At 36.8% G+C, this 14757-nt stretch overlaps 2 protein-coding genes across 10 annotated transcripts in view; one reads left to right on the top strand and one right to left on the bottom strand.

Annotated features, from left to right (window-relative positions):
* Nucleotides 1-6671, bottom strand: part of TTC23 (tetratricopeptide repeat domain 23) — a 141331-nt gene extending 134660 nt beyond the window's left edge. For 3 of the 4 annotated variants that reach the window (XM_072617040.1, XM_072617048.1, XM_072617046.1), the window contains exon 1: nt 6570-6671. The gene's annotated coding sequence lies outside the window, so the exon portion shown is untranslated. The remainder of the gene's footprint in view (nt 1-6569) is intronic. The other variant, XM_072617043.1, reaches the window with a different exon arrangement.
* Nucleotides 1-14757, top strand: part of LRRC28 (leucine rich repeat containing 28) — a 180728-nt gene that overhangs the window by 21713 nt on the left and 144258 nt on the right. For all 6 annotated transcript variants that reach the window (XM_072617051.1, XM_072617054.1, XM_072617052.1 and 3 more), the window contains one exon: nt 4609-4649. In XM_072617051.1, the coding sequence (XP_072473152.1) occupies nt 4609-4649 (41 nt within the window). The remainder of the gene's footprint in view (nt 1-4608; nt 4650-14757) is intronic.

Below are 14757 nucleotides of genomic sequence, written 5' to 3'. Positions count from 1 at the left end.
AGAAAAAAAATAGATGGAAAGAAATCTCAAGGGGAAGATACTGGCATAAGTGGAGGTTGGGGGGGAAAGAGGAAGATCATAAAGGCCTCCCTCTTTTCTAGGAGGGATTTGATGAGTGTTTAAGGAGACCGCAGATAAAAACTGTCTTTACCTCTGCCTTAGCAACCCCTAAATTTCATCTTCATCTTGACCTCCTATCCTTCCACTACATTGACTTCCCTTCCCCCTATTTTCAATCCTTTGATAAATCAGTTCAGTCATCTGTGCTCAAATTCTTTGCCCCCTTGTCAAATCTCAGCCTTCTATTATTCCCACCATCTACATCCTTTGCTTCTCTTCACATGCTGGTAAATGGAGCTGGAAGAAATCACAAAACCATTCTAACTGGGTCAACTACAAATTAATGTTTTATAACCTAAACTGAGTCCTCCTCACTGTAGCAAGGCAATCCTTCTACACTTCCCTAATCAGTTTCCTTTCCCACTTAAGCACAGCATTGTTTCAGATTGTCTTGTCTCCTCTCATCCTGTTTCCCTTTCCCCAAAACCCTTCCCCTTACCCTCTCCCTTGAGGATCTCACTTTTTACTTCACTGAAAATTGTGGCCATTCCCAGTATGCTCCATCTTCTCCCTTCCTCTTCATCTTACATTACTCAGATGTCTTCCTGTCCTAAATCCTCCTTCACTCCTGTTTTCACATGAAGAGGTAGCACTTCTTGCAAACTTCTCAAGATATACCCTTTAACTCATCCCTCTTATCTTCTCCATCAAATTGCATTTTTTAATCATCTCCACTCCCTTAATTTTAATTTTCTTATCAGCTCCTTCCTTGCTGCCTACAAATATATTCGTGTCTCTCTCATCCTTAAGAAAAAAAAAAAAAACTCATTTGATCTAGTCATCTCCACCAACTATCTTCATTATGCTATATCTCTCTCCTTCCTGGCTAAATTTGAGAAAGCTATCTATACTTGGTACCATTACTTTCTCTCCACTCATGCTCTTGAACTCTTTGTAGTCTGACTTCTGACCTCATAATTTAATTAAAACTATGTCCCCCAAAGTAACTACTTATCTCTTAACCACCAAATATAATGTCTGTTTCCTAGTTCTTATCCTCCTTGATCTCTCTGCAGTCTTTGACACTAATTGTGATACTGTTTTCTCCTGGTTCTCCTACCACCTGTCTCATTACCCTTCTCAGTCTCCTTTGTTGGATATTCATCCAGAATGTGTCCGCTAACTCTGTGTCTCCTGAGGTTCTGTCCTGGTCCCCCTTCTCTTCTTCCTCTATACTATATCACTTGGTGTTCTTATCAGATCCTTTGGGGTTGAGTTGTCATCTCTACAAAAAAGATTCCCAGATCCATATATCTAGCCTTTCAGTCACACTAAAATCTCACATCATCAACTGACTTTGGGACATTTTGAATTACATGTCCCTTAGGCATCTCAAACTAAGCATGTCCATAACAGAACTCATTAGCTTTTCTTGTAACCTAGGGCTACAAAAAAAGAGTGCACATTCTAATGAGGTAATATACAAAATAATTATGTACATATAATGTAAATATAAGATATTTACAGCATGCGTGGCAGGTAATCTCAGAGGGAAGTATTGGCTAGAGATGAGGAGAAACACAGAAAGGGAAAGGCCTCTGGAAGAGGCCATCTTCCCAACTTTCTTATCACTATAGAGGGCATCACCATTTCCCCAGTTACCCATGCTTATGATCACAGTGTCATCCTTCACTCCTCACACACACACTTACCACACACATCCAAATTATTCTCAAGCATGATTGTTTCTCAATATCTCATATATGTTCCTTTTTCTCTCCACACTGCCACCACCCTGGTACAGGCCCCTCATTGCCTCATGCATGGACTATTGCAATAGTCTTCTGATTGGTTTCCATACCTCAGGTCTCTTTGTACTTTAATTCATCATTCATTCAGCTGCCAAAATAATTTTTGTAAGTTATGAGTTTGATCATGTCACTCCCCTACTCAGTAAACTTAAGTGGTTCCGTTGCCTCCAGGATCAAATGTAAAGGCCTTTGTTTGGCATTTAAAGCTCTTCACAACCTGCCCCCTTCCTACTTTTTCAGTCTTCTTACATTTTACTCCCTTGTATATACTCTGTGATCAAGCTGCACCAGCCTACTTTTGGTTCTTGCAGATACTTCCTCTCCCTACTCCATGCTTTTTCCCTGTCCCCTCATCTTAAAATGTTTGCTGTCCTCAACTCTGGCTTCTCTGGTCTCCTTTAAGACAGCTCAAATCCTATCCTCTTCCAGAGGCCTTTCCCTTTCTGTGTTTCTCCTCATCTCTAGCCAATACTTCCCTCTGAGATTACCTGCCACGCATGCTATAAATATCTTATATTTACATTATATGTACATAATTATTTTGTATATTATCTCATTAGAATGTGCACTCTTTTCTTTGTAGCCCTAGGACTTAGCACAATTCCTGACACACATTAAGAACTGAATAAATGTTTGTTGATTGACTCATCTACTTTGGTTCTATAAAATTAGTACCCACCTCCCATGGCTGAAATATGTGTGAACAGTTACATATGTAAAGCACTTCGCCAATATTAAAGTGATATCTAAATGACTGCAGTTATAGTGAATTTTTTACATATGTGCTGTACATTAAAAAACAGGATTTAAACATTAAAAATGAAGTCTTTCCATTAGTATAAGTATGGTGCTTTTCAGTTTGTATTTTAATTGACTGAGGTTAGCAGTTTCTGAATGTTCCCTTGTTTGATTTAGATCATAACCTTCCTATATTTCGGGATGCATTAGATACTATACTATCTTAAAAGTCAGGAAGACTTTTGTTTAAACCCTGCCACTGACATGCTATATGACCATGTGTAAGTCATTTAACTTTTCTGAGCCCTAGTTTCTTTATTTATAAAATGGATATGATGATACCTATAGTCCTATGTCACAGGGTTAAAAGTAGCTCAAATGAGATAACATGTAAAGAATTTCACTAACTTTAAAACACTTTATAAATTTTAGCCATTATTTTGCAAACAAACCAAACCCATATTCAAAATGGAACCAATCATCTTATTTGTCCTCCAAACTTACTGAAGTTGTTGTCCCCTTCAAACTTCTCTTGGTGTTAAGGACTCAAAAATATTTCTAGGCACCCAAATTCAAAACTTTGGAGTCATCCTTGGATCTCTCCTTGCTCTTTCCCTGAATATCCCATTGATTGCCACATTTCATTAAAACATCTCTGTGGTTGCATTCTTCCTATTCACATATCTCCTACCCTAGTTCAAATACTTATCACTTCTTGCTTGTACTATTACAATAGCTTCCTAATTTAGATCTCCTTGATTCTTGTCTGCCTTCTGTAATTCATCTAACACACAATTGCCTTCCTAAGGCACTGGTGAGACTATATCCATGCCTTGCTCAAATCTTCATCCACAACCCTATTTACTTTCCCAGAAATATCATATTACTCCCCTTTAAAATTTTATATTCTACTCCAACAGGACTAGTAGCTGTTCCCTGAAATTAAGATCTGATACCTCCTGCCTTTGCACATACTGCACCCCATATATGGAATACACCTTTTCATCTCTGCTTTTTAGAAGTCCCTATCATACCATTTCCAACACTAAACCTTCTCTGATTTCCTTTGTTAGTGGTTTCTACCTTCCAATTACCTTATCTGTATTTCCGTGTATACTGTATAACTACCTAGTACAGCATAAGCTCCTTGAAGGGAGAATCTGTTCATTGTTTTGTTTGTTTATGAGAATATTTCATCATCTAGGCTATGTCCTGTTTTAATCATGTGATGTTACTGTCAACTTGTAGAAAGCAAGAAGAAAAACTGTAACCCTGTGAAATGGGGAGACACAGGCTACTTAGAAAAGTAGCAATCAGATTGGAGTAACCCCAATAATATGTGTAAATATTTGTGGAAGACCTTTGAAGCAAACTTACATAAATACATATATATGCATATGTATATGTATATATGTGTGTGTTATGTGTGTTGTTATGATCTGCTGTTTTCCCAAACATTGTCACATGCTTTCTTTCTCACACTGTTGCCTTTCATATCCTTTTCTGGTCTGGAATGCTGTCCAGTTCTCATCATGCCTTATCTAAAATTTGTTTCTGTTCCAGATCCACATGTGTAGTAAATTGTTTGTTTAAATTTTAATTTGGGGTTTGTTGAATTTGAAATTTCATCAGTACCTTGTATTATGCTATTAGCTTAATATTTATTTAGTCAGTGAATAAATGCAACTACAAATGGTAACAGTGACCATAGTTACAAAACCAAAAAGTGGTTTTCACAAAAACACAGTGTGGAAAGGACTGTTAAAATGTGTGTATCTTTTTAGTCATATCCTATGTATTGATAACTATGCTATGCTATAAAAAGTGTCATTCTTGACAAACATAGTATGCAAACTTAACAAAACTTTAGTAACCTTAATAGTCATATTCAGTTTTTATAATATGTTTACTATTTTAATATTAGTATAGTAGCATATATTTATGGTAACTAGAAATTTTGTGTACTTTTTCCATGAACTAAAAGAATTTTTTTTTCCAGCCAGAAGATCTTGCTCAGAAGCTCCCAAACCTTGTGGAATTGTAAGTGTTAACTTTCTTTTGAAAAAAAAAAATTATAGTAAGTTACTTTTAATAATAGGATGTAGCACTTTAATTATTTTTAATGACATAGTTCTTTGACTTCTGATTCTGATGGACCTTAAAATACCCTGTTCAAATGTATTTTCTTTGTTTAACCATAGACTCATAAAATTTAGCTACTAAAAGAATCTTGAGGTTCCCTATGGCTAGAGAAGGTAGGTATTATTTCTAGGGCAGTGTATCTCTTAGACTTGCAGGAGTGGGGAAACTGCAGCCTTGAGGCCATATGTGATCTTCTAGGTCCTTGGGTATGGCCTTTTGACTGAGTCAAAGTTCTACAGAACAAATCCTTGTGTTAAGGGGATTTGTTCTGTGAAGTTTGGATTCAGTCGAAGGGCCACACTTGAGGAACTAGAGGGCCACATGTGGCCTTGACCTCTGTTTAGAGTATCCACTCCATTTTTGTTACATAACCTAAGTTGGGACCTTATTTTTGCCCCTCCAATTTACTCTACTCTTACTGATGTTTATGTTTTTTCTTCTCTCCTTTTCCCAAAAACCTGTATAGTTGAAGCAGATGTCCTAGTTTCCCATGCATTGAGAAGACTGGGACCATCCAATATGAATTCCCTCAACTCTATCTTCGTCCTTCAAAACTTCTCAGCATCCTCATACCCCTTTTTTCTCCTCTCTGGTTACAAAAAGAGATTAGCTTACACTCCACTAGAGTACTCCTGTCTCTATCCTTGATTCCATTTTCCTCTAACTCCTCTAGAACTTAGCTCTGGCATCTCTCTCTCATATATCTTCAATCACTTGGCTGCTTCTCCTCTGCCTGTAAATATGTTTAGGATTCTCAGTGTTCAGAAATGAAGAAACCTTTCCTTTGGCCTTACTAGCTCTTCTTTTAACATGTTTCTTTCTTGCCCATTATTGCTGAATTCTTGAAAATAAGATCTATATCCAATGCTTCCAAATTCTCACTATTAATTCTTTTACACTGACTTTTGTTCCTACATTGAATTATAAAACTATTTTATGATTATAGGTTTTGAGCTCAAAGACACCTAAAATGTCATTTAATCCAGGAGTTCTCAACCTGGAATCTGTGAACCCTGCTTATTGTATATTTCAGGGATGTCTTTGAACTTGGATGAGAAAAATTTTAATTTTTATTTTCAGTAACCTTTACTGAGGAAAATTTACCATTTCCCTCAGTTTTTAAAAAGCATTATTCTAAGAAAGGATTCATAGTCCTCACCAGACTGCCAAAAAATTCTAGGATACCAAAAAGGTTAAGAACACTTGATTTAATCTGACTCCTTCACTCTATAGATGGTATATTAAGAGGGCAAATGACTTGCCCATAATCATACAGGTTACTGTAAGCAGCAGAGTGAGGATTCAGATATAGAGCTTTTGGCAGCATCAATGCCTTATCTTTCTACTAAGATCCAGGCTTGCATCACTAACTGCCTGCTGACAATCTCCACATCTCTAAGTCAACATTTCTTCTCCACTTCTGCTGCTCCAAAAGTTGTTGAGAATCTCTCTCTACAGGTATTTTTTATGGGCTGTGTGGGGAGAGCCTGCATTTGTGTGTGTCTTTCTACTCCACCATCTTGGCTCCACCCCTAAGTCAATATTTCTTAAAATAAACAAAACAAAACAAAACAAACTAATTTCTTTACGCTCAAACCCATTCTTCCTAACATAATGTTTCTATTAAGGTTACAGATTTGTAATCTTGGAGTTATCCTTGAATGTTCACTCTCAGCCTCCAGATCCAGTCAGTTGCCACATCTTATTGATTCTGTCTCCACAGTATTTTTCATGTCAGTCACCTTTTCTCCACCTACATGGTCACTTATTAAAAAACACAAAAGAAAGGAAATAGGTAGGGGAGAAAGTTTGGCTCACCCTGTTGTTCACTTTGTAGGTTTTGGAGCCTTTTCTCTTAGAAATAGGTGCCAGCTTTCATGGCCTTGCCTGGACTCTGAGAAACTTTCCCAGAGCCCAGGGCCTCATTCCTCCACACAGGTAACCATTACCTCATAAGGGGCTTCATAGCAAAACAAAGAACAAAGGTGTCATTGAGTTTGTTCATGGCCTGATTTTCTGATTTTAACTCTTAATCATCCTGATCTGCTCTGCAGACTCAATATTTTAATACCGTTGTTAAAATTTGCTTTGGACTTTTTCTTCAGTGCTTTCTAACTTGAGGGTGTTTGCATCTTTAAGACTGACTAAAAGCAATTAGTGGGAGCCAAAATTAGCTCTAACATGTAGTCATAGTGAGAAACGTTTTATACATTAGGCTGGGGAGTTTGTATTTTATCCTAGAATCAATAAGGACCTACAGAAGACTTTTTGAGCAGGGGTATGGCATGGTTAGATCTGTTTTGGCAGCTCTGTGTAGAAAGGATTATAGAGAGAAGCATGTAGACTTATTAGGAGCCTCATACAATAGTCCAGTCAAGAAGTTATGAGGGATGAAATTAGTTTAGTGAATTTGTGAATAGAAAGAAGGAGATGGTTTTGAGAGATGTTAACAGAATAGAGGGCAAAGGAGTCAAAACTAACTCTAACATTGAGACCTTGGCACCTGAAAAGATGTTGGTACACCCAATAAAGGAAGAGAAATTTGGAGAAGTGTGTTTGGGAAGGGAATGGAATAATGAGTTCTTTTAGAACATGTTGAATTTGAAATGTCACTTCACCTATTGAGTTCCCTCCCATTCTTTAATCCTTTAATGCCCAACTCAGATATTCCCTTTTCCTTGAAACCTTCCCTGATTCCCTCTGGTCAGTGATGATTTCCTCTTAAATAACCCTCCCCCTACCAACCCCCCCCCCAAAAAAAAACTCCAACACAAAAGTGCCACACAATTGCTTAGTGCACTTAACATGCAACTTTAAAAATTAATTATCTAGATTTGTGTCTTATCCTCCTACTAGGAGATAAACTCCTTGAAGGGAGTGACTATTTCCATTTTATATTGACCTTGGGCAAGTCACTTAATTTATCTTTGCCTCAGCTTCCTCTTCTGTAACTGAGGGAATTGGACTAAGTAGACTTTAAGGTCCCTTACAACTCTATATCTGTAATCCAAGAAAGAACTTTGAGGGCTGGAACAGTTAAAAAAAATCTTCGGTACCCACTACAGTAACATTAGTAATTGCTTATTAAATGTTTGTTAAAGAAGGTCAGAGACTGTCTGATTTAAATTTTATATCTACCCTAGTATCTACACAGAACTTCACTCACAGTGTAAGCCTGATAAATATTGAATGAATGAATGAATTTGAAATATCCTAAAACAAAGTGGCTTTTTTCCCTGAAAGATATATAAATATAAATATATAAAAATATCAGCATTATAATATTGGAAATTACAAAGTTTTCTTGTTCAATACTGTAGATCCCGAGAATATTATTTGCTGAATTGAATTTGTCAGGATCTACAGTATTGAACAAGAAGACTTTGTAATTTCCAAAATTATAATGCTGATATTGGATAAATGTACCACCACCATAAAGCATTCACATAATTACTTATAGTTTTTTTTGAAGTATAGATATACTTTCAGACATGGAAGAAAGCAACATAAAATATAAAACAAAAACTTAATAACAGTGTAATAGCATTGTTTTAGTTGAATACATGAATAAAATATTCCACTTATGTATCTCCCTGTTTGGGCATTTCATGTTGATTACATTCAGAAAACAAAGCTGTGATACCATTATTAAAGTGGAAACTTTCCATTTCCTTTTTTTCACTGATCTAAATGAGCTTCTCTCTTATTCTGTGCTAGATTTCCCATTGACCTTTTGGCTCCGAAATTTTATATAAACTCTTTGTGGATTCAGTGTGGGACCTTGAATTGCCTTCCATGTATTCAACTGGCATTTCTCCAGGCAAAGTCCATGGCTTCATAGTTCTAATTTTCTGGGAATCTCTAATCTCTGTCCCTGAAAAGATGTGAAAACCTCCTTAACTATGTTGCCATTTCTACCACTTGGGCTTCTATTGAGAACTCTGACTCAGAATCTCCTATAACTGCTCTGAAAATTAACACCTTGTATACAGTCCCCAAGTAATTGGAAAACCTTTAGTTTTTCTATCTGCTGTTGAAGAATCAAGGGACAGTGGTTTCAGATCTGGATCAATTAGTGCCTTCCAAATGTTTGGAAATTTTCTACTTCTATCTAATGTTTATCATGGTTCTTTTCCATTGTCTATGCTAAGCTGATTCAAATTCTCATTACATTCCTTCTAGGCAGTATTGCCTAGTATTTAGAGACTAACTTCAAGTCAAGAAGATTGAGGTTTTTGACCCTGGACAAGTTAATTAATCTTTTAGTGCTCCTGACAACTTTCTGAATATAAGCTATAGAGGAGGTACCAGTCTACATGGGTAGAGGAAGTTTCTTCACTAGAAGATCCCTGCATCAATGAAATCATAGGACAGGGTTATGAAAAGAATTCTGAAAAGTTCTCTCTGTATTAATTTAATATCTCACTTTCTCGTGTCTGCGTGGGTGTGTGTGTGTGTGTGTGTGTGTGTGTGTGTGTGTGTGTGTGTGTGTGTGGACAACTTCCCAATCTTAGACTTTTCTGTTTTCAAATCTTGTTTCATGTTTATTTGTGTTTTTATTTCTCCCTTTCCCTCTATTTGTGTCTTTTGCAGACTGGTACATTCTTCTTTACTGAGTTAATGTTATCTAAATATACAGTCCATAGTGCCCAAATTACACATTTTTAAAAAAGTTTTTTTGTTTTGTTAAATATTTCTCAATTACATTTTTAAAAATTTTAACATTTTTGAAAATTTTGAGTTCCAAATTCTCTCCCTCCCTCCTAGTTCTCTCCCCTCCTTGAGAATGCAAACAGTTTATTTGAATTTAATTGAATTGAGGTAGATAGCATTTTTCATCATGGGTCTTTTAGAATTATCTTTAGTCATTGTCTTGATCAGAGTAACTAAGTCTTTTACAATTGATCATTGTTACTGTGTACAGTGTTCTTCTGATTCTGTTTACTTTACTTTGCATGAGTTTATATAAATCTAAGCAGGTTTTTCTGAAACAATCTTCCACATTATTTCTTATGACACAATAGCATCACAATCATTTCACAATTGATACCACAACTTGTTTAGCCGTTTGCCAGGAGATGGATATCCCCTCAATTTCTAATTTTTTACTACCCTGAAAACAGCTGCTATAAATATTTTGGTACAATAGGTCCTTTTCCCTTTTCTTTGATCTCTTTAATCTGTTTCATCTACAGAACTAATAGTAGTATTGCAGGTCAGAGGACATGCAGTTTTATTGCCCTTTTGGCATAGTTCCAAATTGTTTTCCAGAATGGTTGGACCAGTTCACAACTCCAACAGTACTGCATTTGTGAACATGTTTTTTCACATTCCTTCCAGGATTTGTCATTTTCCTTTTCTATCGTGTTAGTCTGATGAGCATAAGATGATATTTCAGAGTTGTTTTAATTTGCATTTCTCTAATCTGTAGTGATTTGGAGCATTTTTTCATGTAAGTATTGACAGCTTTGATTTCTTCTGAAAACTGACAGGTTATACATTTAATGAATAAATAAATATTTATTAAATACTCACTATGTGTGAGGCACTGTGCTAAATGCTGGAGATGTAAAGAGAGACAAAAGATAGTCCCTGCCCACAAGGAGCTTATATAGTCTAATGGGGGAGACAAAATGCAAAGAAATATGTACAAAACAAGCTATATATACATATATATATATACATACATAAAATAATTTAAAAAGGAAAGGCACTCGAATTTGGAGAGGTTGGGATAGGCTTCCTGTAAAGGACAGGATTTTAGCCGGGACTTAGAGGAAGCCAGAGAAGTCAGTTGGTAGAGTTGAGAAGAGAAAGTATTCCAGGCATGTAGAACAGTCAGAGAAAATGCTTGGAGCCAAGGCATGGAGTGTCCTGTTAGAAAAACCAAGAGGCTAATGTCACTGAATCAGAGAGAATATGAGGGGAGTAAGGTATAAGAAAAATGGAAAGGAGGAGGCTAAATTATGAAGGGCTTTTGTATTTGATCCTGGAGGCAATAGGGAGCTACTGGAGTTTACCTACATTTTACTTTGGTGGATGGATTGGAGTAAGGGTAGTTGAGGCAGCCAGAACCACTAACAGCCTGTTGCAATAGTCCAGGAATGGTGTGATGAGAGTGATGGCAGTATCAGAGAGAAGGGGAAGAAATCTACAGATGTTGTGTTGCAGAGGTGACATCATCGGGCACTGGCCACAGCTTGGATAAGGGGGAGTGTAAGAGATAGTGAGGAGTCAAGGATGACTTATATGTTGTGAGACTGAGGAATTGGGAAGATGTTGTTGCCTTTATAGAAACAGGGTAGCAGGGGTGGGGTACAGGGGAAAGATAATGAGTTCCGTTTTAGGTATGTTTAGTTTAAGATATCTACTGGACATCTAGTTTGAGATATCTGAAAGGCAGTTGGAAATGTGTTTTTCTTTGTTTCTAGGGGTTCCATAAAATTAATTGTCTCACTTGCTTTTTCACTGTGGGGTTTTTCAGGTTGCTTTCTGTCACTGCATAATATTTTATTCATTGTATTTTCACATGAGTTTTTTATTCATTTTCTCTTATGATGAGTCTCACTGCTGGTTTATCTAAAGACTAATAGCTTTTTAATTAAAATAGGGGATTTTCTTCTTTTCTGACCTTATTTCTAGGAGGCAAAATGGCATAACAGAGAGTTGGAAGACCTATGTTCGAGGCCCAAACATACTGACTTGGACAACTAACTTAACCTCTCAGTACCTGAGATGACTTTCTAAGACAATATGTTGCAGCAGACATGCTGATCTGCTTTGGTAGAGGAAGTTTCTTATTGGAGTTCTACAACAATGAATTTCTTTTTTTAAGTCCTTGTGCCTTTTTTTTGCTATTTATATTTAGTCATTTTCCAGTCTTCTTGCTGCTTCTAATCAGTCTATTGAGTAAAGTTTTGGAACTGTTTGTGCTCCTCTCCTTTCCACTCTTTCTTATTATTTCTTCTGCTCATGCCATAAGGACTATACAGCTTTCATAACTTTCGTGAGTTGGGAGCTGAGGAGAAAGGAAGGAAACAAGGATTTATTAAATACCTTCTGTGTCAGGAACTATGCTAACTGCTTAACAAATATCTCATTTGACCCTCATAACACCCCTAGAAGGTAGATGCCATTGTATCATCACCATTTCATAGGTGAGGAAACTGAGGCAGATGGTAACTTTCCCAGGGTCACAAAACTAGTAAGTTCCTGAGGCTACATTTGAACTTTGGTCTTCCTAACTCCAGATTCAGCTCTCCATCCACTGTGCCACCTAGTTCATTGTGACTTCTTTCTGGTGGAAACTCCAGGGACAAAACACCATAACTGGTTTCGCATTTTTCCTTTGTCACCCCTGTTTTTTAGGCCCTCCCCTCACCTCCTCCATAAATGACCACACTTTTGGTTGAACGAATTCATTGTCCTCTCTCTGTTGAGGGGTATAATGGGAAGTTGGAAGGAGTAGGGGAACAGAGCAGAAGCTCCCACAGCCAGAGCATATCAGGCTGTTCAGGCTGGTCTTGGGATGAACAATGACAGATGGTTAGAGGGAGTGGAATTTTGATTTGACTCAGCCCTCTGCTCATATTTGACAAGACTTACACTGTATGGCAACATTTCTCCCTTCTTCTTGGTGAAATTTTTAATTACTACATATTTGTGGCATTTTATATTGTTTTGAAGTTACAGGATGAGAGAGTTATTTTGAGAGCTACTTTCTCTGGCATTTTGTTTGTCAGATCAGTGTCCTGTTTTTATAGGACTTTTAAAATTTCTTATTGGCCATGATATACACTGATGTTTGATTAAAAGAAGAGCTAAGTAACAACTCTTTCTCTGAAACATTGAAGTGTTTTTTCAGCTTATAATTCTCATAATTCAAAAGTCTTAAAGATGCATTTTCAAATGAGTGATCATACTAATGTGTATTATGTTTAAAATATGCTTTTTATTTAATATATTCTGTAAGCTTTATCTGTCTTAACTCATAGTTAGTCAACAAGTGTTTATTAAACATTTACCATAAGCTAAACTGGGGATACAACAAAAGGCAAAATAACAGTACCAACCCTCTAGGAACATATATTGCAATAGTGGAGACAAAATGTAACCCAGAGTATAAAGGAAATGTGTAGAGCAGATGAAGATAATCTAAAAGGGGAAGGCATTTACAACCATAGGAGTTGGAAAAGACCTTTTGCCAAAGGTGGGACTTCAGTCTTTAAAAAATTTAGGGAAATTAAGAGATTAGGCATGGAAGATAACAAGAACAGAGGTACAAAGATGGGAGATAGATTGTTTTTTTTATTATTATAAATTTATTTATTTTAAGTTTTCAACATTGATTTCCACAAAATTTTGAGTTCCAAATTTTCTCCCCATCCCTCTCCTCCTCCCACTCCAAAACACTGAGCATTCTAATTATCCCTACTACCAATCTGCCCTCCCTTCTAATATCCCTTCCTTCCCTTATCCACATCTTCTCTTTTGTCCTGTAGGGCAAGATAAATTTCTATACTCCATTACCTGTATTTCTTATTTCCCAGTTGTATGCAAGAACAATACTCAACAGTTTTTCCTAAAACTTTGAGTTCCAACTTCTCTTCCTTCCTTCCTCCCCACCCATCCCCATTGGGAAGGCAAACAATTCAATATAGGCTATATATGTGTAGTTTTGCAAATGACTTCCATAATAGTCATGTTGTGCAGGAATAACTATATTTCCCTCCATCCTATCCTGCCCCCCATTTCTTCTATTCTCTCTTTTGACCTTGTCCTTTCCCAAGAGTGTTTACTTCTGATTGCTCCCTCCTCCCATTGCCCTCCCTTCCATCATCCCCCTCACCCTGCTTATACCCTTCTCCCCCTCTTTCCTGTATTGTAAGACAGGTTTTCATACCAAAATGAGTGTGCATTTTATTCCTTCCTTGAGTCCAATGTGATAAGAATAAGCTTCACATTTTCCCTCTTACCTCCCTCCTTTTTCCCTCCATTGAAAAGTCTTTTTCTGGCCTCTTATGAAAGATAATTTGCCCCATTCCATTTCCCTCTTTCTCCTCCCAATATATTCCTCTCTCACCCCTTAATTTAATTTTTTTAGATATGATCCCTTCCTATTCAACTCACCTTGTTCTCTCTCTTTCTCTCTCTCTCTCTCTCTCTCTCTCTCTCTCTCTCTCTCTCTCTCTCTCTCTCTCTCTCTCTGTGTGTGTGTGTGTGTGTGTGTGTGTGTGTGTGTAATCCCACCAACTACTCAGATACTGAAAAAAGTTTCCAGAGTTACAAATATTGTCTTTCCCTGTAGGAATGTAAACAGTTCAACTTTAGTAAGTCCCTTGTGATTTCTCTTTCCTGTTTACTTTTTCGTGTGTCTCTTGATTCTTGTGTTTAAAGTCAAATTTTCTTTTCAGCTCTGGTCTTTTCATCAAGAATGCTTGAAAGTCCTCTATTTCATTGAAAGACTACTTTTTCCCCTGAAATATTATACTCAGTTTTGCTGGGTAGGTGATTCTTGGTTTTAGTCCTAGTTCCTTTGACTTCTGGAATATCATATTCCACGCCCTTCGATCCCTTAATGTAGAAGCTGCTAGATCTTGTGTTATCCTGATTGTATTTCCACAATACTCAAATTGTTTCTTTCTAGCTGCTTGCAATATTTTCTCCTAGACCTGGTAACTCTGGAATTTGGCTACAATGTTCCTAGGAGTTTCTCTTTTTGGATCTCTTTCAGGAGGTGATTGGTGGATTCTTTCAATATTTATTTTGCCCTGATATGATTACTAGGTCTATACCTCAAAGACATATTAAAAAAAGAGGAAATAGAGCCATATGTATGAAAATATTTTAAATAGCTCTTTTTGTGATAGCAAAGAATTGGTACCTGATAGGATGTCCATCAACTGGGGAATAGCTGAATAAGTTATGGTATATGAATGTGATAGAATACTATTGTGTTGTAAGAAATGATGAATGGGATGATTTCAGAAAAACCTGGGAAGGACTG

This window comes from Notamacropus eugenii, chromosome 1 (genome assembly GCF_028372415.1).
Source record: "Notamacropus eugenii isolate mMacEug1 chromosome 1, mMacEug1.pri_v2, whole genome shotgun sequence".
Classification (NCBI taxonomy): domain Eukaryota; kingdom Metazoa; phylum Chordata; class Mammalia; order Diprotodontia; family Macropodidae; genus Notamacropus; species Notamacropus eugenii.
The sequence above is the reverse complement of the archived record's forward strand: the minus strand, read 5'-3'. Positions and strand labels throughout refer to the sequence as shown.